General features: G+C 37.2%; 1 protein-coding gene across 4 annotated transcripts in view; it reads left to right on the top strand.

The window, feature by feature from the left end:
• The window catches only part of LSM14A (LSM14A mRNA processing body assembly factor), a 51835-nt gene extending 27012 nt beyond the window's left edge, over positions 1-24823 (top strand). The window contains exons 4-11 of one of the 4 annotated variants that reach the window (XM_078438525.2): positions 4436-4558; positions 9761-9937; positions 10222-10287; positions 12752-12934; positions 13039-13210; positions 14584-14815; positions 20060-20118; positions 21051-24823. In XM_078438525.2, coding sequence (XP_078294651.1) covers positions 4436-4558; positions 9761-9937; positions 10222-10287; positions 12752-12934; positions 13039-13210; positions 14584-14815; positions 20060-20083 — 977 coding nt within the window. In that variant the 3' untranslated portion in view covers positions 20084-20118; positions 21051-24823. The remainder of the gene's footprint in view (positions 1-4435; positions 4559-9760; positions 9938-10221; positions 10288-12751; positions 12935-13038; positions 13211-14583; positions 14816-20059; positions 20119-21050) is intronic. The other 3 variants (XM_078438527.2, XM_078438524.2, XM_078438526.2) reach the window with 3 other exon arrangements.
• The last annotated feature ends 570 nt before the right edge of the window (positions 24824-25393 follow it).

Genomic DNA, 25393 nt, shown 5'->3' with positions numbered 1-25393 from the left:
AAAAATAAAAATAATAGTAAAATAACCATTTATTCTCAGCAGGTTGGGTTTTCAGAAAGGGATTAGAGATAATGCTGTAATTATTAGGGAATGATGATGCCAGTAAGGAGTATTTATATTATGCAGAATGTGAAAAGATACTCCTATATAGCATGTTTCGAGGGTGTGGTGCTTTGTTTATTGTAACAATGTTTTAGAAACATTAACACTGTAAGGAGAAAGCTAGATATAATCAGATCAGATCAGCGTTGTTTTGTTTTTATAGCTGTTTAGCTCTACACCTTTACTGAAATTCCCACAGTAAAGAATAACTTTTTAAATCTCAAATTCTAGCCCTTAATCTTTGTTCGTTCAATTGAAATAACCATTTATCAGTTTACCTTGTTTCTCTGAATCACAAATCCAGTTTCAGATGTATCTTAAAACTCATCAGTATGTTAACAGGTTTTATTAAAATTAATTTCTTTTTATAAATATACTTTTTATATAGTTGTGATTTCAAGTATGTTGAATGTTTGGCTTTCACAAAATCAAAAAGGATGGGAAAAAATAAATCCTAAAGTTGAATGGATACAACTGGTATCCACAACTGGTGCTAAGTGTATATCAAATTGATAATATAGCCACAGAGAAAAAAAGAATTCAAGTAACTTTTACACTTGCAGTAGGGATATATTGTAAGAATAAATAGCAATGTAAAAAAACCTTGACTTAGGGTTTGTAATTGGTAGTGGTATTGATGTTAATTTTTAAACTATTTTGTATGTATTACAGGATAGGGCAAATGACTAGTATATTAATATTGTTGGCAAATGCTGTTCTTTCCATGGAGAAGGGAGATAGAAATATAGGGATGATGCAGAACCCTGTGGTGTTGAATATGAATTGGAAGTATGAATGTGAACTTATTTTTTTAGAACTAGTTATTTCTTGATTCTGTTCATAGAAAGGGCCTAGAAGCAATGATGCCCAGTGGCAGAGAATATGTGTAGACTAGTGAGTTTCAAGATACACCTGAAATTGGTTTCTAAATACTGTTCCCCACTAAAAGGAACTGGAACCCTTGAAAAAAGAATATGGGGAAACAATGCTCTTTTTTCTTTTTATGTTTGTTTGTTTGTTTGTTTGTTTGTTTGTTTAAGTAATCTCTACACCCAGCATGGGGCTTTAACTAATGACCCCAAGATCAAGAGTTGCATACTTTTCCAACTGAGCCAGCTAGGCACCCCAACAGTAAATAAAATAAAAGTTCTTTATTTTATTTACTTATTTTTTTTTTTACCAAAAAATGCTAGCTAATAAATAGAAGGAATGGTAGATGTAGAAAATCACCATTTTTGTAATCTCCAGTATACTAATTAGCAAGGATTAGTAGTGGATGCTAAAATCATTGGGTGAACAGTGCTGGGCAGAATATTAAAATGGTCCTAAAGTATCATCTCAGAGTTAACTTATTAATTACAGAGGGAAGACATCGTGCCTTTGTAAGGAAGAGATCTGATGCTCACCATTTTAATCAAGTCATACAGTTTGGCATTGCCATAGTTAACTAATTAAATGTCTCCTAATGTGATGATATAGGGAGGAGGTAAATCAAGATTTACTCTGTTAGCTGTAACTGTTAGAATCCTATTCTGAGGTTTTAAATAAGGGACGGTTGCAAATCTGCCTTTTGAGATTCCTTTGATTAAATTGAATAGTTGGCTAACACAGATTTTTATTGTACTTACCTCCTACATTACTGTGATGTTTGTATGATTTAATATGTATAAAGCATTTGAATAGGGTCTAGCACATGGTGTTACATAGTAAATACTGCTTCTACCATTCTTCAGAGCCTGGTCTTCTAACCAAGAAATATTTTGTGGTGGTGAAATATCTCTTCCTTATAAATGCTTTTGTCTAGTTTTAATATTACTGGGAGTTGCTAGTTCAATGTTCTTTGGGTGTCACAAAGGTAGAGGGTGTTGTTTGTATTTTCTATGTCAGTTGAGTAATTTTTGCAGATTATTTTTGATTTTTTGATTTCTGTATTTGTAGGATAATTTATGGAGTGGCTAGAGAGCTATAATAATATTTAGAAGTTGTTAAATGAGGAAGAGGAAAATTGGAGCATTGATTAAGGTGGCAGGCATTTTTTGGAAAAAGAATTAACTCAGATACGGTTTGTGTTGGCACCAAAGAAGCCATTTTAATCTAAACCTCTTGTTTTCATTTTCAATTCCTAGTGCAATTGACCCTTGAACAATATGGGTTTGAACTGCATAAGTCCACTTAAACGTGGGTTTTTTCCTGATAAATACAGTACTAAATGTATTTTTTCTACCATGTGATTTTGTTAATAACATTTTGTTTTCTCCAGCTTATTGTCAGAATATAGTACAGTATTCTGACTTAAAAAGGAAGGCTAGGGATGCCTAGGTGGTTCAGTCAGTTAATTATTGGACTATTGGTTTCAGCCCAGGTCTTGATCTCAGGGTCATGAGTTCAAGCCTCACGTTAGGCTCCGCACTGGGCATGAAGCCTACTTTAAAAAAAAAAAAAAAGGTTTAAATAAATCAGGGAAACACTATTGCTATTTTGGGGAAAATTTTTCCTTCTTAATTTTTATATATTATAGTCTTTACAGTTTTATTTGGAATTTATATCATGAAGAATTAATATCCATAACGTCTATAGGGCTTCCAGAAATGAGGACCTACAACCCAACAGAAAAAGAGGCAGGTGTTAGGAACTACTTTGCCTTTTTCAAAAAGGAATACAAATGTCCCCTAAACATGGAAAAATGCTTAAATTTTGCTTATAATAGATATAAAAATTAAATCTGCGCTGAGGCATCGTTTCTCACTATCAATTTGGCAAAAACCCAAAAGTTTGAGTATATATATACTATCTTTATAAGATAGTGGGGAAACAGATACATTGAAAGGGGTGATGCACCAGACAGAATTAAAGCACTCTTTTTTTTAAACTGATGCTAAAGTAATTCTTATGTGCAAAGATTTTCAGTCTTTATTCACTTTAATGAGTGGATCCTTAGGAAAAAATAATGATCCCACGATAAAGGAAACAGCAGAACAGCCATGGCAAGCTAAGTCTCACAGTACCTTTGTGGAGAGGATGGAGGGGTACTGGCTGAAGAGACAGACAAATGGGTACATTTTACCTGGTTAAGTAGTCAAACCATATTAGACAATGATTCTCTTATGTCTCCAGTGTTTCATACAGATTAATTTTTAATCACTGAGTTTGAAGAACATTAGAAGGCATGCTTATGAACTTTATAGTGAGCATAAAGCCAGGAGGCTATTTCATACGTTGAGACTGACAGGCTAAGTAAGGATTGTTAAGGATCCACTTCGGTAAAGTGAAAGGAATTAAACATTCCAGTTAAAAAGCAGAGAGCATCAAAATGAATTTAAAAAAAAAAAAGCAAGATCCAACTATATGATGTCTATAAGAAATACCCTGAAAGAGGTAAAAGAATAAGAAACAGCATGATGTACCATACAAACACTAATAACAAAACTATGTTAGACAAATTAATATCAGACAGATGGGGGCACTACCAGAAGAGAACATAGCATGTGAAAAGTAAATGATCCACAAGTGCTGTAGAAACTTAGAGAAGATTGACATAACCTTGTATAGCAAAGAATTTGGGTTCTTTCTAGGGATTTGTTATTCACATCACAAAAGCAGAACTTTTTGTGGTTGCTTTAGGCAGAATGCAGCCCCTCAGTGCCATCCTGGGGGAAAGCATTAAAATCAGGAGCCAACTGGCTGTTGCCTTAGAAATGCTGGACAAGCTCTTCATAGACCTGACTGCCCGTTTGGCTATTTGTGCAGATACTTGGTATTAAAGTAATTAAATCTTAATATTGGTGTAGAATGTGCCTTTTCCTGCTACTTCTCTGTCTGACATGGGTCCTTGCTGTCTCATACATGTAACTGCCTAGGACAGTGTTGCTGTTATAAAAATTGTTTGGGGGCGCCTGTGTGGCTTGAGTTGGTTGAGTGTCCCACTCTTGGTTTCAGCTCATGTCATGATCTCATGGTTTGTGAGTTCAAGTCCTGTGTCAGGCTCTGCACTGGCAATGGGGAGCCTACCTGAGATTCTCTCTCCTTCTCTCTGTCCCTCCCCTGCTCACACTCTCTCTCTTAAAATAAAACTTTAAAAATAAAAATAAAAATTGTTTGTATCCAAGGATGCTGGAGTATGTATGTGTTGGCTTGCTTTTTTCATGTAGTGTGAAAGATTTCTCGAATTATTTTTGATGCACTTCCATTAATTTTTCACGATTATTAATTTGCACAAGTGTTCCAAAAGGGGAAGGGTGGCAACAGTTATTATCATTAAAATGGAATATTGCTTTATATCATTGAAAAGTTTAAATTAATACATTTTTTTTGTCATTAAAAAAATCTCTTAAAGCTGGAAGCTCTTTGACATCCTTTGGAACAGAAACATCAAACAGTGGTACCCTATCCCAAAGTAGTGCAGTTGGTTCTGCCTTTACACAGGATACAAGAGCTCTAAAAACACAGTTATCTCAAGGTAAGCTGGGTTTTTTTTTCTTCATATGTTTCCATTCCTAACATCTATAGTGGTTTTTGTCTTTCTCTGAATGTAAGAGCTTTTGCAGCTTGCAAATCACATGTGTAATTTGTTGTTGTTTTTTTTTTAATTTTTCTCCTGCTTGCTCTTGCAATAGTTGTATTATTGAATGGCATCCACCATTTATACTCTACAATTCTTAGATCATAAAACTGTGAACCAGTGAACACTCTCTAAATTTGACACTTTTTTTTGCAAGGCAATTATATAACTTGTATATAACACTTAAATATATCAAATTAGTCCCAGACTCACCATTGAAGATGAACTATTCTTAGTGAATTTGAAATAGCAGCTAAGGGAAGCCTGGGTTGCCTCAGTCAGTTGAACATATGACTGGCTCAGGTCATGATCTCGTGGTTCGTGAGTTCGAGCCCTGTGTCGGGCTCTCTGCTGTCATTACAGAGCCTGCTTAGGATCCTCTGTCCCCTTCTCTCTCTTTACCCCTCCCCCGCCTGCACTCTCTCAAAAATAATAAACATTAACAACAACAAAAAGAAATACCTTAAAAAAAAAAAAGGCAAGCTTTGCTTTATGCTGTTGGGTCTTTCTTAGCATCCTCACAGGATCTAAAGCAGTGGTTCTCAGTGTAGACCACACACAACCAAATCATCTGGAGTGCTTTTTTTTTTTTTTTTTAAACATTTATTTATTTTTGAGAGACCTAGTGAGACAGCACGAGTAGGGGAGGGCAGAGAGAAGAGGAAACACAGAATCTAAAGCAGGCTCCAAGCTTTGAGCTGTCAGCACAGATCCTGATGCGGGGCTTTAACCCACATATCGCGAGATCATGACCTGAGCTGAAGTCGGACACCTAACAGACAACGACAGAGCCACCCAGGCACCCCTGGAGTGCTTCTTGAAGATGTAGATGCTAAGGGACGCCTGGGTGGCCCCCTGCTGGGCTCTGCACTGATAGCATGAAGCCTGCTTGAGATTCTCTGTCTCTCTCTCATACCCCTCCTCTGCACACATTTGCATGCACTCGCTCTCTCTCTAAATAAATAAATTCTAAAAACTTAAAAAAATGTAGATCCTGAAAAAAAAAAGAGAAAGAATAACTTTAAAAAGTATATGTAGATCCTGAAAACTGCTGTATTAGACTCCTTGGAGTTTGGGGATGTGCATTCTAATTAGCTTCTTAAAAGATCTTTTAATTTTTTTTTAATCTTTATCTTTTTTTTTATTTTGCTTTTTATTTTTTTTAATTTACATCCAAATTAGCATATAGTGCAACAATGATTTCAGGAGTAGATTCCTTAGTGCCCCTTACCCATTTAGCCCATCCCCCCTCCCACAACCCTTCCAGTAACCCTCAGTTTGTTCTCCATATTTATGAGTCTCTTCTGTTTTGTCCCCCTCCCTGTTTTTTATATTATTTTTGTTTCCCTTCCCTTATGTTCATCTGTTTTGTCTCTTAAAGTCTTCATATGAGTGAAGTCATATGATTTTTGTCTTTCTCTGACTAATTTCACTTAGCATAATAACCTCCAGTTCCATCCACGTAGTTGCAAATGGCAAGATTTCCTTCTTTTTGATTGCCGAGTAATACTCCATTGTATATATATACCACATCTTCTTTATCCATTCATCCATCGATGGACATTTGGGCTCTTTCCATACTTTGTCTATTGTTGATAGTGCTGCTATAAACATGGGGGTGCACGTGTCCCTTTGAAACAGCACACCTGTATCCTGTGGATAAATGCCTAGTAGTGCAATTGCTGGGTCATAGGGTAGTTCTATTTTTAGTTTTTTGAGGAACCTCCATACTGTTTTCCAGAGTGGCTGCACCAGCTTGCATTCCCATTTAATCTGTTTTGCCACCAGCCAGTCTTATAATCTTCGGTGGTCCCAAGATTCTGTATCTGTTTTTATCTGTAGCTAAAATGGTTGTTTTTAAGAATTCTTTCTTAGATAAAATACTTCATGTTTTTAAGCATTAGTTTTCTAAACTATAAAATGGGACTTTAGGGGGCACGTGGCTGGCTTAGTCAGTAGAAGATGCAACTCTTGATCTCCGGATTGTGAATTCAAGCCCCCCATGGGGTGTAGACATTAATTACTTAAAAATAAAATCTTTTAAAAAATTTAAAATGGGCACCTGCGTGGCTCAGACCGTTAAGCATCTGGCTCTTGATTTCAGCTCATATCATGATCTCAGTTTGTGGATTTGATCCCCACTTCAGGCTCCCACAGTGACAGTGCAGAGCCTGTTTGGGATTCTTTCTCTCTCCCTCTCTCTGTGTCTCTCCCCCATTCACTCTTTCTCTGTCAGAAATAAAGTTTAAAAAAAATTAAAATGGACTTCCTTGGTAACTAACATTTATCGTGAGAATTACATTTCTTAAAATGTGTGCAGTGCCTTTAGCATAGTGCCTAACACATAGTGTGCTTAGATGTTAAATATCTTAATAGCGAACATTAACCTTAATATTGAAGCATTTATTAAAATCATAAATAAGGAAGCCTGTTACCACTGCTACTCAGCATTGTTCTGGAAGCTTTAGCCAAATCAGGAACACATGAAAAAGAAATAAGCATAAATGATTAGAATTAGTATTATTTGACAGTGCTGTGACTTTGTACTTGGAATTGAGAATTCACTGAAAAACCTAGAACTAATAAAGGACTAAATTCGAGGTCAGCTGTAAAGTCAGACATATGAAAAACCAACAGTGGTCCTAAAACCTACCCACTGATTATTTAATGGAGATGAAAGGTGTTCACGATAATGAGAAATAAAAATTATGTATAAAATACATAATAAATATGGCCAATTTCTGTAGAAAATATAAAATGTACATATAATTGAAGAAACAGATCTTGTTCCTAGATAGAAAGATGTAGTATTAGAAAGACTTTATGTCTCATATAATTAAATTTATGATACTTCTAGTAAATCTAAATAAAATAGTAGGAGAACTTAATAAAACATACACAGTCTTAAAAATAAACATGGAAGTATAATTAGACATATTTTTAGAATAAAAGTAATGACATGGGCTTACCTAATTGATAATAGTACACCTAAAATAAAGCAATGCAGGAATAAAAGTCAGAAATAGTTCCAAATATTGGGGCACCTGGGTGGCTCAGGCACTTGGACGTCCGACTTCGGCTCAGGTCATGATCTTATGGTTCATGGGTTCGAGCCCTGTGTCGGGCTCTGTGCTGACAGTTCAGAGCCTAGAGCCTGCTTCAGATTCTGTGTCTCCCGCTCTCTCTGTCCCTCCCCCACTCATGCTCTCTCTCCCTCAAAAAAAAAAAAAAAAAAAAGGAATTAACATTTAAAAAAAAAAGATACTGTTCTAAATATAAATAAGTGATTAGTATATGATAAAGATATTTTTTAATTAGTAGAGGAAAACTGGCTATCCAGTAAGTGATGTTGGGAGAGACAACTGCCTGATCATTTGGGAGAAATAAATCTAGATTCTTTCTTGCATGCTTAGAAAATAAATTTTAAATAGATTAATGTATTTTAAGATTTTTTCAAGTACATATTTATTAGAAGAGAGGGATGTATTTCTATAAAGCAGTGATGGAGAAAGCCTGGGATTCTGCATTATTAAGTTTCATCAATTAAAACTTCTGAATTTTACAAAATTAAAATACCAAGAATATTCTTTGAACTGATAAGAATGTGACGCTAGGTGAAGGGGTGTGTTTTTACTATGCTAAAACCACCTTCTGATCTTATTCCTAATGGTATGTCCAGCATTACGTGTCTTTCCCTCCGATAACGAAATTGCTGTGACTAGAAGACTAGACTTGATTGCTTTGATTGCCCCATCACTTGTAGTTCTGTAACACTTGGGAGTCACAGGATTTTTTTCTCAAAAGCCTTGATGAGACAAGTCTTGTATATTTATAAGATTATTTAATTTAGTATTGTAAAATTAAACAATAGGCTTTTCAAAAAAACCTTAGCACTTGTTTTGTAAATAAAGCCCTTTGTAAGGTGGTAAGTGATTATAGAATGTTTTCTCACAGGCCAAAACTTACACAGACTGCCATGGTTTCCCATTATAATCAGTGGGAACATTGTACTGTTCCTCTTAATGGTAAACTTTGGCATTAATGGCTGGAAATGGTGATACACATTTATGAATGCATACTTTAGATAACCATAAACTTGGGAAGTGTTACTAATAAATGGTCCCTGAAGCATCTGGTACACAGTAACCAGTGCATTGTCAGCACTCACCGCAGTTTACCAGTGGTTGGAGCCTATGCAGATATGCACAGGTGGGTAGTAACATGTGCAGCATACTTGGAATTTTTTTTTTTTTTTTTTACATGAAATGAGCATAATTTCCTTAGAACATTTTGGTGCAATATCATGGGATATGAGGGCACCTGGAGCAGAGATTTATAGAAAACATTATAGGGACAAAAAGCATGATGGGAGCATCTGATTTCTGTTCATACTGTGACCAGACTCTGACCTCATAAAAGGAAAAATGGAAGTTTTAAGTATAAAACCCATATTAAACAAAAACTTCCAAGAGATGTTTCAAATGGCCAGAAATGAATACAGCTGCTGTGTAATTATCTGAAGGTTGTATCTGTTGCTGGCCTGAGTATTGATGTATAATTTACCTAAGGTATTAGAGGACTTCACCTGTCTAATTTTCTAATCCTTTACTTCCTTTATAATGGATTGTAATGGAGATATAAAACCTTAGGTTACAGCCTTTGGAAATAATGGCTGAGGTGTCAGTATAATCTTGTGGCTGTCATTACTGGGGAAAGCCTGCATCTGACTGCCTACAACATGATCTTTGATAGTATTCTTCAGAAATCTTGCCCAGGCAGCACTTTTTTAAAAACTTACTGAAATCTTATTCCACCAGTTAAAATACAAATAAAGTTCCAAAGGTTGGTTGGTTGGTCAGTCGTTGGGTGGTTTTGTTTTTTTGTTTTGTTTTGTTTTTTCAATGTTTCTTTACTAGCCTAGTGACCAGCCCACTAAAGATAACCAGGTTTAAACTCTGGTCTAATAAGTAGGTGAATTCAAATTTGTGCTAAAGATTTAAATTGGTAGAAATAAAACTGTAGACATTTTTGTTGAGGGTCTAGATTATTTTGAAATCCCCAGAGGATAGGGTAGTTTCTTATCTTTTGGTTACGTTTTAGGTCGTTCAAGCCCTCAGTTAGACCCTTTGAGAAAAAGCCCAACCATGGAACAAGCAGTACAGACCGCCTCGGCCCACTTACCTGCTCCAGCACCTGTTGGGAGGAGGAGCCCTGTATCAACCAGGCCTTTACCATCTACCAGCCAAAAAGCAATAGAGAATCAAGAGCACAGGCGAGGTAGAACTTTAGCTATTTACTATTCATTAATTGACTGATCCACATTTTCCATTCACCTTATTTTTCATTAAAAAGATTTACTTTATACAAATGATCCTAGAAGGTTTAAACTGAACTTGATAGATGTTCAGTCTTTCAAATTTGACTCAAAGTAGTGATGGTGGTGGGGGTATGGATTTTTTGCTTTTTGTTTTGGGTTTCTTTGTTTTCCCCATTTTTGAACTTTACAGAAGTGTTTGATTTTGTGTACTGAGCTGATTTGTGACTTTGTATATCTTTTGTAGCTGAAGTACACAAAGTTACAAGACCAGAAAATGAGCAACTCAGAAATGATAGCAAGAGACAAATCGGTAAGTTACTTTATTCTGAAAGCCATATTCTGTGCTGTTCAGTTAGAAGGAACATTTGATGCATAATTACTTTTAAAGAATGAAAGCCTGGAGTTGGCGACTATGAAGGAGTAGCACTGGGGAGTTTTATTGGGGAAACAAAACATTTCTTAATCTTGATTAGGGCACTAGTTGTGCAGATGTATGCATGTGGCAGAATGTTATAGAATTATACATAAAGATACACCAAAAAGCGAGTATGCACAAAAAACTGTTGAAATCGGAGTGAGATTGGTATTATAATTATATTGTGCCAGGGTCAGTTTCCTGGTTTTTGTAAAGTAAAATAGTTAAATAAGATTTTACCATTAGATGGGAGACTAGGTAATGAGCATATAGGACTGCTCGGTACTATATTTTCAATTTTTTTGTGTCTAATTGTTTTAAATTACAAGTTGTTTTTTTTTTTTTAATGACCATTATATTTCTGGAATAAACTCTACTGGATGGTAGGCAGTTGTCTTAAAGTATATTGACTTTATCTGTCAGTAAGATTTGTATACTTAAATTGTTGTATGGTTTCCTCATTTGTACTTTTGTATTCTTTTTTTACATTTTTGTGTCAGTTTCACATTAGCATTATAAAATTATTTTCAATGTTTTCTATGCTGTTAGGAGTAAAATTATCTGTACCTTGAAGGTTTGAGGCTTTCTTAACATAATTATTTAACCCCTGAGCTTTTTTTCTATAATTGTTGAAGAATTTTAATTTTCTTAAATGATTTTTGACTTCATATGATTGTACTCTTCTGTTTTGTAATCTATAACATTTATCCCCAGATTCATTCATTTTATTAATACCTTCAAATATATTATTAGAGGATAAAGTATTATTTTAAATGTCCAAATTAAAAAATAAAAGGCAGGTTTTAACCACCTTGTTTAGGTAATAATAAGAAAGTGATTTTTCACTTCAGAAAATGTATACTGTATTTCTCTTGTACGTTGCTGTATATATTTTTGTATGTGCTATGTGCCATAGAATACAGAAGTTTTGGTTTGATTTACTACATTTCACTTTTTTTTTTATCTTGAAAGAGAGAGAACTTCTCTCTCAAAATAAGATAAATGCCACGGTGCAACTTCGGGTCAGGTCATAAATTCATAGTTTGTGAGTTTGAGACCTGCGTCGGGCTCTGGGCTCTGCACTGACAGTGCAGGGTCTGCTTGGGATTCTTGCTCTGTCCCTCCCCCACTCATGTGTTTCTCTCTCTCTCAAAAATAAATAAATAAATCTAAATAAAAGAAAAAAAGAAGATAATTGCCATACTACCCATCATTTAAAAATCATATAAAGTAATAAATAAAAGGACCTTTTACTGCCCTTATATTCATCCCTCAAAGGTTCATTAACAGAACAGTGAATATTCTTTCAGATTGTTTTTCTTATGGTTTTACAAACAGACTACACTTCAACTTTTTTTAACACGGAAAGATTGTGCTATACTTAACTTCCTGGCTTGTGGCCAAAGTGTTTTTAATAGTGAAGTTGAATGTTTTAAACATCCTGCTTATCTAGATCTAAGTGTCTGGATATGCCGCTGTGGCTTTTTGTGGTTTGTTTTCTCAAACATGGGCAATTTGCCAAACTTCAGCAAACACTGATCACAAACCTATTACTGTGCAGCCACTTTCTGATCTTTGTCAGTATTAAACATTTCACATAATTATAATCATTGAATTCATACTGCTTTGTGTTGTTACTGTTAACTCACATCAGTTACTGCTCCATATTCCTCTTTTGTTTTTTCTTAACTTTTCCTCTTGTGTTGTATATTTGGGTTCTCAACTTTTCACTGTCATTTATGCTACTTTGGTATTTCATTATCATATCTCATAAATCCTGTTATCATAATAGAGAAAGAATAGGTGCTAGAAGACTTGAATAATATGAAGACATTTAGAGGGAGAAACGAAAGGTGAAAGAGGAAGTGGTTGGAGTGGTTGAGACCTGGTGCTTCTTTTGTGATCTGTGATGTGGAAAGAATACCTCCTACCTTGCAATTTGTGTTTATTAGTGTTCATTTATTTTTCTCATTCTAAATGTTGATTCTTATGATCCTTTCATAGAAGACTTCCTAAATTTTGAGAATTCACTATACGTTTGGCACATTGTAGGAATTAAAACTATAAGCAGAGCAAAGCCCCTCCCTCAAAGAGTATTAGAGTAATTTGGTACAGGAGCCTCCAAAATTGTTTGGTTGTACACTCTGTAAATAACATATATGAGTGTGGACCCCATAAAAATAAATTTCATGTGCGTGGTTCTCAGCCTACTATATATTAAGTGTTAGTGAAACTCCTTTTTTTTATATATAAAAACTACAAGTACAGTGATGTGTATAGAGACTTGTAAGCATTTTTGTTGTTGACTACAATAATAGTTTCTGTCCTAAACCAGCTTATTCTTTCTTTATTGACCTAGTTCCAGGTGCTCCTTCAGCTCCAAGAAGAGGACGTGGAGGTCATCGAGGTGGCAGGGGACGATTTGGTATCCGACGAGATGGTCCAATGAAGTTTGAGAAAGACTTTGACTTTGAAAGTGCGAATGCACAATTTAACAAGGAGGAAATTGACAGAGAGTTTCATAATAAACTTAAATTGAAAGGTGAGTTTTCGTTTTTCTATTCAGAAAATGTTCTGATTTGACTTGTGAATCATGGATGTTTAATAGAAGTCTTGACTTTCTGGTATGTGCTTGCTTTTCATTAGAAGATAAACTTGAGAAGCAGGAAAAGCCTGTAAATGGTGAAGATAAAGGAGACTCAGGAGTTGATACCCAAAACAGTGAAGGAAATGCAGATGAAGAAGATCCACTTGGACCTAATTGCTACTATGATAAAACCAAATCCTTCTTTGATAATATTTCTTGTGATGATAATAGGTACAGTCTTTTAAGCTGCTCTTATATTCTTAGCTTGAAATATGAAATGATTTCTTAGAAATTCACAAACTTTAATGAATACTTAAAGATATCTAATGACTATAATTTTTTAATGTTTTATTTTACTTGGAAGAAAATAATCCATACTAAAATTTTCAGTGATATTACTCCTTGTGAAGAAGAAATAACCATATACTTTTGTTTAGGGATGCATTCACATTTGAAAATTGGTAATTAAACCAAAAGCTAACATCTGACATCTAAGTAAGACCTTTTATTTTACTCCTCTTCAGTGTGGTTCAAATGAAGCCAGGGCCAAAAGCACTAATGTTACTTTGAAGTTTGTTGATACAGTAAAACTTTGTCATATCACAGCAAATGTGGATCCAGAAAATTGTCAGGTTAATTGAAAGATCCAGCATCACGAGTTCCAGAGTTTCTGCTACCCAAGCCACATTTTCATTCTCCTGACTATAGTTTGGTGCCACCTGGTGGCAGTTGTCTACTTCAGTGTAAACACGGATGGAGATGTTGTGATCAAAGTCCTGATTGTCTGGGCTGGAGCAATTTACTACAGCAGCAGTAGCAATTTAATTTTTTTTGTTGTTTATTTATTTATTTTGAGAGTGAGACAGAGAGCGAGCATGAGCAGAGGAGGGACAGAGAGAGGGAGAGAGAATCCCAAGCAGGTTCTACACTGTCGGAGCAGAGCCTGATGCAGGGCTCGATCCCACGAACCATGAGATCATGACCTGAGCTGACGCCAAGAGTTGGACACTTAACTGACTGAGCCACCCAGGCACCCCTGCAGCAGTAGCAATTTAAACACTTGCTTCAGACACCAGGTCCGGGGACTGGGCCGGGAACATACTAGGAACTCGGGGACTTAGCTTCCTTCTTCCAGCTTCCTGAGACAGAGTCCCCTTTCCTGGCTTTGCCCTCTCTTACATTGGGCCAAAGGGAGAGTGGAGTCAGTTGCCAATCCTATATTTGAATTCCCATTGTATTGGGGGCTATTACCATGTTTGTTTTATATACTGTATTTGAAAAAAACTAATACTGGTCATATTTGCACATGAAATTTAAGAGAATATCATGAGGACATTTTGCCATGGATGGCTTGTGATGACTTAGATAAGGTGCTTGGTTTTTCATCTTTTATTTTTTTAATGTTTATTTTTGAGAGTGCACAGGGGAGGGGCAGAGAGAGGAGACAGAATCCCAAGCAGGCTCCACACTGTCAGCGCAGAAAAGGTGCTTATTTTTATTTGATCTTTAGGAATTACTTATCCATAATTTGGGAATTAGTGTCACATAGTTTTGCCGGAAAATGTTCTTACGACCTGATACAGTAGAGTTTATTCTTATAACAGAGAACGGAGACCAACCTGGGCTGAGGAAAGAAGATTAAATGCTGAAACATTTGGAATCCCACTTCGTCCAAACCGTGGCCGTGGCGGTTACAGAGGCAGAGGAGGTCTTGGTTTCCGTGGTGGCCGAGGACGTGGTGGTGGCAGAGGTGGTACCTTCACTACCCCTCGAGGATTTCGTGGTGGATTCAGAGGAGGTCGTGGGGGCAGGGAGTTTGCAGATTTTGAATACAGAGTAAGTATTGTCTGCTTTGGGGTTGGCAGGCAGTTTTATGAAATTTGGAATGTTTTTACTTTATATTGGGTGAATATTTTTAAGACATTGTAGAACTTCCATTTTGACTCTTCAGTGGGGGATGAGGTTGTTTATATAATTATAAGGAGCAGTAATTTCTTGGCTAATGAGTCCAAGTTTTTTTTAACTGTTTCCATTTGGAGGAAGCAAAAGATAGAAATGAGATTGGGGTGGAGGGGTCTTTTTTATTATAGAACCATGGTTTTAGATTTCATGGATAGTAAAATTTCCCCCAAAAATAAAAAATGTGTTAGAGATAGGCTTAGGATTTTTTTTTTTTTTTTTTTTTGGAGGCATGGGGGATTGCTAAAGTAATTATACCAAAAAAAGATTGTATAATATCACCTTTATTTCATATTATGGAGTGTGTTTTAACACCAAAAGAGTCTAGGAAGCACATACTCCAGAGTGGAAAGCATTCATAGCAGCCAACATTTATATAGAATTTTGCATGTACTAGGCATTGTTCTAAATGTTTTTTGTGTATTAACTCGCTTAAACCTCACATGAACTCTGTAAGATAGTACTATTCTTATCGCCATTTTACAGACAGATGAAGAAATAGGTATTGAGATAGTAAATACCTTGTCCAAGGTCAGCTAGTAAGCGATGCTTCAGGGTCTCAAGCCTTGTAAGTTTGTTTCTGAGTCAGTACCCTTAATTTAGTTTTGTGGAAAATTCAACTATGTTTTCCCTGGTTTTCTTATTTTACCTTGGTCTTGAAAATACTGTGATATGTTGGTATTTGCAAACTGCTGCTAGAAAACTATATAGCTCTGTATAGTATTGTTTATATATATAATTAATTTATTTAAAGGAGTCTGTCAATTAAGTCAGTGTCACTTCCTAGTTTATTGATTTTTAGGTTTAGTAGAGAGGAACTTTATATAATCACAGAAGGGATCAAAATCACCTTATAAAGAGATCTAAGAGTTGCACAGGGCAGCTGGAAACAAAAAGACCTACTGGCAGGAGTTTCACTGTCCATTATTTGAACTGGACATTGTTGAGATCCTTCTTGAAGGATCAGTGTTAGTGGCTTTTGGGTCTGGTCTGTTAACTTTGACACCTCTGATACTGTATCATCCAGCCAAGACTGCTGAAAATTAGCCTCAGTTCATTAGCTCAGGCTATCCAGCACTGGTGACCTGGTGCAGCTACAGGACTTATAACTTGGGAAGTTGCCGTTCTGGCTGGGGAGACTCTGTCTTAGGAGTTACAGAATGCCTTTTGCTTGTCACTATTAAGGTTCTTGCCAGTGACCTTTTGCTTATAGAGGTCAGTAGCCTTTTCACAAATATTTGCCCTGAACTCCTCTGCAGTATTTGACACTGACAACCACTGATCCAACTTAGAAACTTTCTTCCTAGTTTTTTTTTTTTTTTTAAATACTGTTATTTGGGGTCTTTTTGTTTTGTTTTTTTCTTTTTAAAAAATAACACATATTCCAGGGCACCTGGCTGGTCAGTCAGTGGAGTATGAGTCTTGACCTCGGGGTTGTGAATTTAAGCCCTACATTGAGTGTAGATATTACTTTTTTCTTTTTGTTTTAATCTTTAAAAACAATTTTTTTTTTTTTTTTTTTTTTTTTTTGCTTTTCAATATCTTACTTAGAAAAGATTATAAGCATTGAGGCAAGTTTTCATTTTAAAATGGAATACAATGTAAAAAAATTGTTTTAATGTTTATTTTTTGAGAAAGAGACAGAGAGAGAGAGACAGAGCATGAGCGGGGGAGGGGCAGAGAGAAGGAGACACAGAATCTGAAGCAGGCTCCAGGCTCTGATCCGGCAGCACACGGCCTGACGTGGAGCTCGAACTCACGAACCGGGAGATCATGACCTGAGCTGAAGTCGGACGCTTAACCGACTGAGCCACCCAGGCACCCCAAGTGCAGCTATTACTTAAAAATAAAATATTATTTAAAAAAAATAAAAAATAAAATAAAAAAAAATAAAAAATAAAAATAAAATATTATTTAATAAAATCTTTAGAAAATAATAATAACATGTGTTCCTCACCACAGCCAGGCACTTCATGATCTGACTGCTTCTTCAGGTCATAAGTCTTATACTGGCTCTGATCTTTTTTGCCAGTGGGACTCACCATTTCTTTATTCACTCTGCTGCAGATATGTGGACCTTCTTGCTCTTGTTCAGTGCCAAACTTACAACTATCTCAGGACCTTTTCACCCATTCCTTCTGCCCAGAATGTTCAGTTTGCTCCTTGTAAGCATTTGTGCTCATGTTTAGGCTCCTGCTTCCTCTCCCTTCTTTCTTTTTCCTCTACCTTCCCCTTTCTTTCCTCCTCTCCTTTGTAAACGTGTTGATTCATCGCTTTTAATTGGTTTTTCACCTAGGACCTTCTGTGCTTCTACCTGCATTTCTCTGTCTTTATGTGCTTTATGTCCTGTGACCAACTTAAACTTAACCTTCCTCAAATGACCTTATCATCTTCTAGCCTTTCCATCATCTCCGCACAGCCTCCTCCCAGTGTCTGCTTTGGCTAATGGTGTGTCACTCTTTTCATCTCCCAGGCAGTATAGCCCATGTCCGCATTACCACATTCATTCCTGTGAGATGTCCCTGCCAGCTACCATAACAACTCACTGATTGGTCTTCAGACATTCACTCTCTTCTTTACCTCACTTCAGGCATGTCAGTTACCTGTTGAAGAACCTATGACACCTTCTTGTTGAAGACCACATTGAGTCCGCTTGGTTTGAGAAAAAGTACATTTAAATTAAACTTGGATCCCAATGAGGATTTTAGTGATTGTTGCTAGTGTGACCTCAGTTGAGTCGTCAAACCTTTCAGGCCCTCAGTTTTCACATTGTGGAAATAGAGTTAACACAGTTTTATCTCCTGTACACCTTCTAAAGATCATTAAAGTTTCAGAGTTGGAAAACATTTGAGAGGTCTGAGCTCTTGGCCAAGCCATGAGTCCTGAAGTATCCCTGTTAGGGAGCTGGCAGCTTACTTTTTCTAAGAGCATCCATCCTACCTCAGGAATGGTCTTAATTGTTACAATTTCACAATGTGAGTGAAGATTTTTTTCCCCTGTATCCTCACCCTATTAGTTTAACTCTACCCTTGTAAAAGTACAGAATATACATAATTGTCTTAATAATTTTGCAGATATTTGAAAAAAGAGCTGTCATGTTGTCTGTAAGATTGAACTATTATTTCCCTTTATCTGAACAGTCATCCATAAACTGTTGATTAACTGCTGGGTGCACAGTACATACATTTATGAATACAAACATTTTTTGAAGCTCTGTCTCACTCTTTGGTCACTTTGAGCCTTCAGTTAAATCCCCGTCACATACATTGCAGAATTAGAATGCACTGTAGAAGTTATCTGCATGAGTCTTTATCCACATTAGTGTATCCTTGACAAATAGTCCAGCCTCTGCTTGAGTGTTTCAAGGGGTGATAGATTGACCGGACCCTAGGTATTGCCCTGATGACAAGAAGGTTCAAGTGTGAATTTGTACTGCCTGCTCTTCGTACTCTGTGAGGATCCTGCTAATGTATCCAGCCCCATTTCTCATTACCCTTTAAGCTGTCTGGTTCAAGCAGTTTGACTCGTGGTCATCACTTGTATACACTGTCCTTGATTCCAACACTGACCTCATTCCTTGACCAAATACATTGAATTCATATATGCCATGCACTAGCCTGGATGTTAGTGTGAGCAAAACAGATGCAGTCCTAGCCTTCTTGTGTTTTAGTCCAATGTAGAGATAGACACAGCTGAAAGTCAAGGGCTCCCTTTCACACCCTTCACAGTCTTGTCCAAGGTATGCTCTGTCTTCGGAAACTTCTCTTCCTTCCTCCACAGATTTCTTCCTTTTCTGACCTCTTGTGGTATCTGCTTTCATTGGCACACATTTTAACACTCATTTTCCATATTTCATGTGTTTTGTTCTGCATCGCCAGCTAGATGGGAGTCTCTTGGCAATTAGTGAATATGTATTTTACTTTCATTTCCACCAGTGGACATGGAACCATAGTGGGTTTGAAGTAAATGCTCAGCATGCTGATTAGGAATACACTATTTCAGCCTTCAGTAAGGCAGAAGATCCATCAGTGTGGCTAGCCCTTGATTGCCCATTCCAAAGTTGCATGACCTTTATGTCTGCCACTAGAGCAGTGACCTTCTCTGCATTCTATGCCTTCTAAATCATATCACCTGGCAGAAATAGTGATCACTATTACATAAAGGAGATTTACTTTCAAGGATTAAACCTGTTTCTAAAACAACATCTAATACTTCTCATAAATGGATGTCAGTGGCATTTGCAGCAGCCTTTATGTAATGGGTTGGCTTTGTTCTTTGTGCTCTATTGGCATGAATCATTAGTTTTGAGGTGTACATAAGCAAGTGGTTGTTTAATGAAAACATGGGCAAAGCAGAATTGTAGATTTTTAGAACTCCTTTAAAGTATCAGCTGAACTGTAGGCTCTCTCTCACCCTACCCCCAATAGATAGTTAGGAAACCAAGGACCCAGAGAGGTTAACTCTTTTTTTTATTTATTTTTTTATGTTTTTAATGTTTATTTTTGAGAGACAGAGCACAAGTTGGAGAGGGGCAGAGAGAGAGGGAGACACAGAATCTGAAGCTGGCTCCAGGCTCCGAGCTGTCAGCACAGAGCCCGACACGGGGCTCGAACTCACAAACTGTAAGATCATGACCTGAGCTGAAGTCAGTCGCTTAACGGACTGAGCCACCCAGGCGCCCCAAGGTTAACTCTCTTGATATAGATACAAGCTAATAAAGCCAAAACTTCCTCTCGTTGACTTCTAGCCCAGTTTTTCTCAAGAATAATGTTAGAAACATAAACTTGTGCTGAGCTTGGTCCTTTGATGCTTTGTGGGGGTGGAAGGCAAGGAGATCAGGTTGGGTGTAATAAGAGTATAGTCTGCTCTTATTTTATATGCTGCTTCTAAGATGGTTAAGCCACCATGGCAGGTAAGACAGATTACTTTCCGTTTGAGTCTGTTTTTTCAGATAGGGTCCAGAGACAAAGAGGTAACCAAAATGACTCAGCATGGTACTCTCTCTCCCTTCCCCCCTTTTGTTTTCTCCCCTCCCTCCCTCTATTTCTCTGTATCCCCCTCCTCTTCCCTTCTCTCTCTCCCTCTCTCTCTCTCTCTTGCTTTTTTTTTTTTACCTTTCAGAAAACCACAGCTTTTGGACCCTAAAATAGGTCTGGATTGATCGTACAGCTTTCTGAAAGGTAAAAAAAAAAATGGGGGCATGTGAAGGTTGGCTTTGGTGGGGGACAGTGGGGTGGGATTATCTTCAGTTTATTTCTTTCTGTACCAGTTTACACCATGCCATTTGTATTCCAGTTTAATGACGTTGTACAAATGGTTTGGTGCCGTATACACAGATAAAGTTAAATCTTTAACATAGGAAATAGTGTATTTCTAACAGGATGAAAATCAGTTAAAATCAGGTATGTGGTAACAACTAGTTCTGAGGAAAACAGGCCCCTGGCTCTGATGTTATATACAAGACTTTAGATTAGGATTCGTCTCACTAGGAAGCTAGAGACTCTCTGACATTTTTGTTTTTTTCATGGTTACTTTTTAAAAATTACCCTGTCAGCTTGCTGATTTGCAGAACTTATTTGAAATTTAAAAGTTATCGTTTTAAAATGAATTTCTAAATCATTGCTTTCTCCTTGCATGAAACTTTGGAGAGAAATGTTATTTTACTGTCTGGATATTTTATTGCTTTAGTAAGGACATCAGAGACTTACGGATTTTATTAATCTTTTTCCAGAGTATGTTGTCATTTATATTGGATGACCTTGGCTAACTGTGTTGAAAGTTTAAGTTCTGTCATTGTGTTTAAAAATAATTAGGATGCAAACAAAGATAGTAAGGTATGCCTATATCTTAGGGGGCCTTCTTGCTGGAACCAGCCCACACCATGACTGCTTTAACCTCCACTAACTGGAAAATGCAGTTAACAAATAACGAGCTACTGCTGGGTGTGTGGAAGTTATAAAATGTTTTCCGGAAATTAGTGAAAAGATTTATACATGAAAGGAAAAGGAGGGTATATTTAAAAGTAATGGGAAATATACTTAAGTAAATTAGAAAGAAATACTAATAAACCAATCATGTGAAACTTGAGCTAATTTTTTTTTTTCCTTTTTAGAAAGACAACAAAGTTGCTGCATAGTCTACAGACAAGTCTTTGAAAGTAGGTGAATTTCTAGCTCTTCATGGTCCTGAGAATTGGTTCCGGTCTTTGAGAAGAAGGAAGAGGTGAATCCGCTGTATATTTGTCACCAGCACTGGGTGTTTGTTTGTGTGTTTTTTTCTGCTTAATTTCAAAGATCCAATGCAGTTACTTTGGGGGGGAGGGAGGGGGCGGGAAGGCTCATCTTAAAAAATGAGCATTAAATATATTTGGAATAGCAGAAGGTTAAGTAATTTCTTATGTATAGTTAAACTACAACAGTACTTCAATGGGACTTATAAGTATTTTTTCATCACTGAAAGGATTTTTCTTATCACTAAATTGTATTTGGCAATGATTGTAAGTTGCCTGCAGATAGGGCCGTGATACTGTGTTTTGAGCCACAGAAGGTTGTGTGTGTGTGTGTGTGTGTGTGTGTGTGTGTGTGTATCTTTCTCTCTTTGTTTCTTTCTTTTTGGAAATCCTGTAATATCCCTTTTGAGGTAGCTTATTTCGTCAATTAATTAGGGTGCTGGATGGTAGAGAATTTTGTCAGTCAACTATGTAAACACAGTAAATACTGTTTCTTAGGCAAAGGTAACTTTTTTATATAGTTGTAAAATTCCATTATATTCCATTGCCAAAGAAACATTAAGAACTTTGTATAGCTGTATAAAAAGCAACTAATTTTTTAAAGAATAAACATTTTAAAGTCAGCAAACATACTGTGTCCTTGCAGAAGTTGATGTGCTGAGGAGCAGAGCTATGGGTGGTGGGTCTTTTTTCATAGTTTTCCAGGCTTGAGATTTCTGATTTTGATTTTTTTTTTTTTTTTTTTTTTTTTTAATGTTTGGAACACAAATGAGGATTTGATAAATTTCTTCCATTACCTGAAAAGGATAAATTACTCATACTCATTGTAAGAACTTCATTTTATAACAAATGGCATATCACAGGATTTGTCCAAATAATAAATATTTTCAGTATATGAATGTAAATAATCATAGATAAGAATGTACTTAGCTGTATTTTCAAATAAGCACCCTCCCCTTTTTTAAGACAATAAAACTGGGCATCAATTAACCTGTTCTTCCAGATATGCCTGGAATTTTGTTGTAATACCTTGATTCATTCCATTATATTTCAAGAGGATTCAGAGTGTTAGATATTATTTTGGCAACCTATAAGATATCCTAACACTGGTCCTTGGGCCTGTGGCCCACAAATGACTCAGTAATAGAGTTCATTGCTAATTATAAATCACTAGTAAATCTTTTTGATATTTTAAGCTATAGTGGGGGAAAATCTGGCCATTTTTGAGTTTTTATGAAGGCCATAGAATAAAGGGATCCAAAGATTTAAATATTTTTATCTATTTTGATTTTTGTTAACTTTGTCCTTAAAGTATTCAATAGTGATAAAGATGTGGAAAACTGCACTGTAGGAGAATTGGAATATTTAAAGATGGTTGATATTTTTAATTTTAATTTTATATCTTTTGTATAGCTACACGGAAATGTTTTGTAATTTGGTTTCATTACTGAGGTCCAGTTCTTGCCAGCCATAGTTTAGGTAATATTGCTTAATACTGTTTGCTTGCATGTTAACAACGAAACCTTTTGGAGGACCCACAAATCATGATATTGAACACATTTCTGAAGCATTCTGAACATCAAAGCAAATGCTATGACAGTACCTATGTAGATTGTTGGAGATGTCCCGGGCCAATTCCAAGAAAAGCTGTAAATACCAGCTCTACATGCTCTGAAAGTATGCATTCGTGTGTTTTCCAAGGCCTCTGGGTCACTGACTAAGGCATTTTTTGCCCCAGTAAAAACTGGCAGCATGGCATACCTGCAGTGCACCTCACAATATTAAAGCAAGGTTTTTATTCTAAGACAGAATAAAACTGGTAAATAAAAAATGTTCGTCAAAGTTCTTTCTCTTAAAATAATAATGCCATAATAGAGAGAAACAATGAAAGACATCTTTTAAGTATAAGAATGGAATTATGGTTATGTTTATATTCTCTAAAATAACTAAATTAATTTCCAACACTTTTCCTAAGACTAATTTATTGTTATAGGTAAAGCTAGAAGCTCCGTTCTCCCCCACTAGAGTGTGGAGTGTTCTTGAGTTACAGTCCCTGTCTTGAGAAGACTAAGCCAGCCAGGCACAGGCCAGGCTGGAAGCCTCAGGCTAAAATGCTTCCTCTGTGGGCAGGCAAGTGTGAAAGAGAAGAGAGGGAAGGCTGACTCCTAAACTCATTTGTTGGATAGACCATTTCTTCCCCCCGAAAAGCAGGACTTATTGTAGGGGGTAGGGAGAGAGGTCAGGAATGTTAATCCAGCTCAGTGGCTCTTAATCACAGATTGAACTGATAACCAGAGAGCATTTAGAGGAGTATGAGGGGATGTGTTTTGGTTGTCACAGTGACCAGGGACCACCACTGGCATTTAAGAGCAAGGGCCAAGGATTGCAAAATCCTACACCATACTGGACAGTGCCACATAATCAGCTATCCAGCCCAAAGTGCAACGGTGACCCTTCCATTCTGAGAAACACTGGCTGAGTTCCCTCCACATGAAAAGACAGTGAGTAGGGAATTCATTCTTCTCCCTTCCCCAAAATCTTTAAAAACGTTTACTGAAAACGTGGTCTTCACATGGACTCTGAAAGATCGAGGTATAAAGGGACCTTACTTCCAGTGGCACAATGTTTTGGAAACCCATTATCACAGGAATTACCACTTCAGCCTGGTCTCTTTCAAGAAATGGTTCACAAATCTCTTCTCCAAATCAGCTGAGGAACATTTTAAAGTGCAAATTCCCATGCCCACATCTGGAGAGTCTGAGTCCGAAGTTCTACAGAGGAGCCTGGGCATCAGGCTATGTCCCCCAGGTAGTTCTGATCACAGGATTAGAAAAACAGCTTTAAAACAGCACAGCCAGAGGCGCCTACCTGGGTAGCTCATTCAGTTGAGTGTCCAAGTCTTAATCTTGGCTCACGTCTTGATCTCAGGGTCATAAGTTCAAGCCCCATGTTGGGCTTCTGCACTGGGTGTGGAGCCTACTTAATTAAAAAACCAAACAAACAAACAAATATATATGTATATTTACTCGCACACACACACACATACTCACACACATATGCACACAGCACAGCTCATCTAATCCAGCCCCCTCCTTAAAGGGCCTTGGTAAAGTTTTCACAGTAGGATTATTTTACCATTTCTCCATCCTCTCAAATCTAGTACATCTTGGTTGTAACTGGGGCAGGAAGAGGGGGGAAGGACTAAGAGTCAGGAGGGAGCATTTCTGCAGGACAGAATCCAGGGAAAAACAGGGAGACAGAGACTCAAGTTTCCTATGGGTTTGGCTGATTTGAGTGCTGAGACTTGGTTTTTTATTCCTAGCATACAGGAAAAGGGTGTGGGTTGTTTCTGTGTCTCAGTTTTACATGGCTGTTGTCCCTGTCTCTGTGGGTTATCTGTCTGAAAGAGAAACTGCACCTTTCGCAAGGCCATGCTAATCACTCAGATCTAATTATGTCCAGATTCTAGGATCCCCCTGCCCTATTATTAGTTCAGAGCTGGTTTAATTTGTGACTGTGGGGAGAGGTCACAGGATAGAGTAAGCAAGGTAAGTGATCTCTCTTAGGACCTTACATGTCACCAATTTGCTTACTTAAACCATTTTGACTGTGGGTTTGTTTTTTGTTTTTTAATTATTTTTGAGAGAGAGAGAGAGCACACACGCGGGAGTGGGGGAAGAGCAGAGAGAGAGAGAAACAGAATCCGAAGCAGGCTCCAGGCTCTGAGCTGTCAGCACAGAGCCCGACACAGGGCTCGAACTCATGAGCCGTGAGATCATGACCTGAGCTGAAGTTGGATGCTTAACCAACTGAACCACCCAGGCGCCCCTTGACTGTGTTTTTAAAAGACAACAGGTTTTATTTGTACATTGGAAGCCAATTTAGGGAAGTAAAGTAGCACCATTAATCTGTGAATCTAAGATACTAAATCGGGGTTTGCTCAGAGCAGACTGCCCTAGCTTCTCCCAAGATGGAGAAACAGGGATAACTTCTTGGAAGAGGTATTCCCTGACTAGCAAGGAGTTGGTCAAGTTAGGGAAGCAAGGGAGGCGTAGCTTTGAGCAGCAGGGGCTTGGCAGCCCGTGGCAGCCAGGCAGCCAGGTAGTGTGTGCACTGGGTAGCTAGAGGTGCAGGTCCCAGGCATTGCTCTTGGGGTAATCCCAAACTTCTGAGGAGGTGTGATGGCAAAGGTTCTTCCTGTGTTTTTCAGAGCCAGTGTTAGTAAA

This window comes from Panthera onca, chromosome E2, assembly GCF_046562875.1.
Source record: "Panthera onca isolate mPanOnc1 chromosome E2, mPanOnc1 haplotype 2, whole genome shotgun sequence".
Classification (NCBI taxonomy): Eukaryota; Metazoa; Chordata; class Mammalia; order Carnivora; family Felidae; genus Panthera; species Panthera onca.
This window is presented reverse-complemented; position numbering and strand designations above follow the sequence as displayed.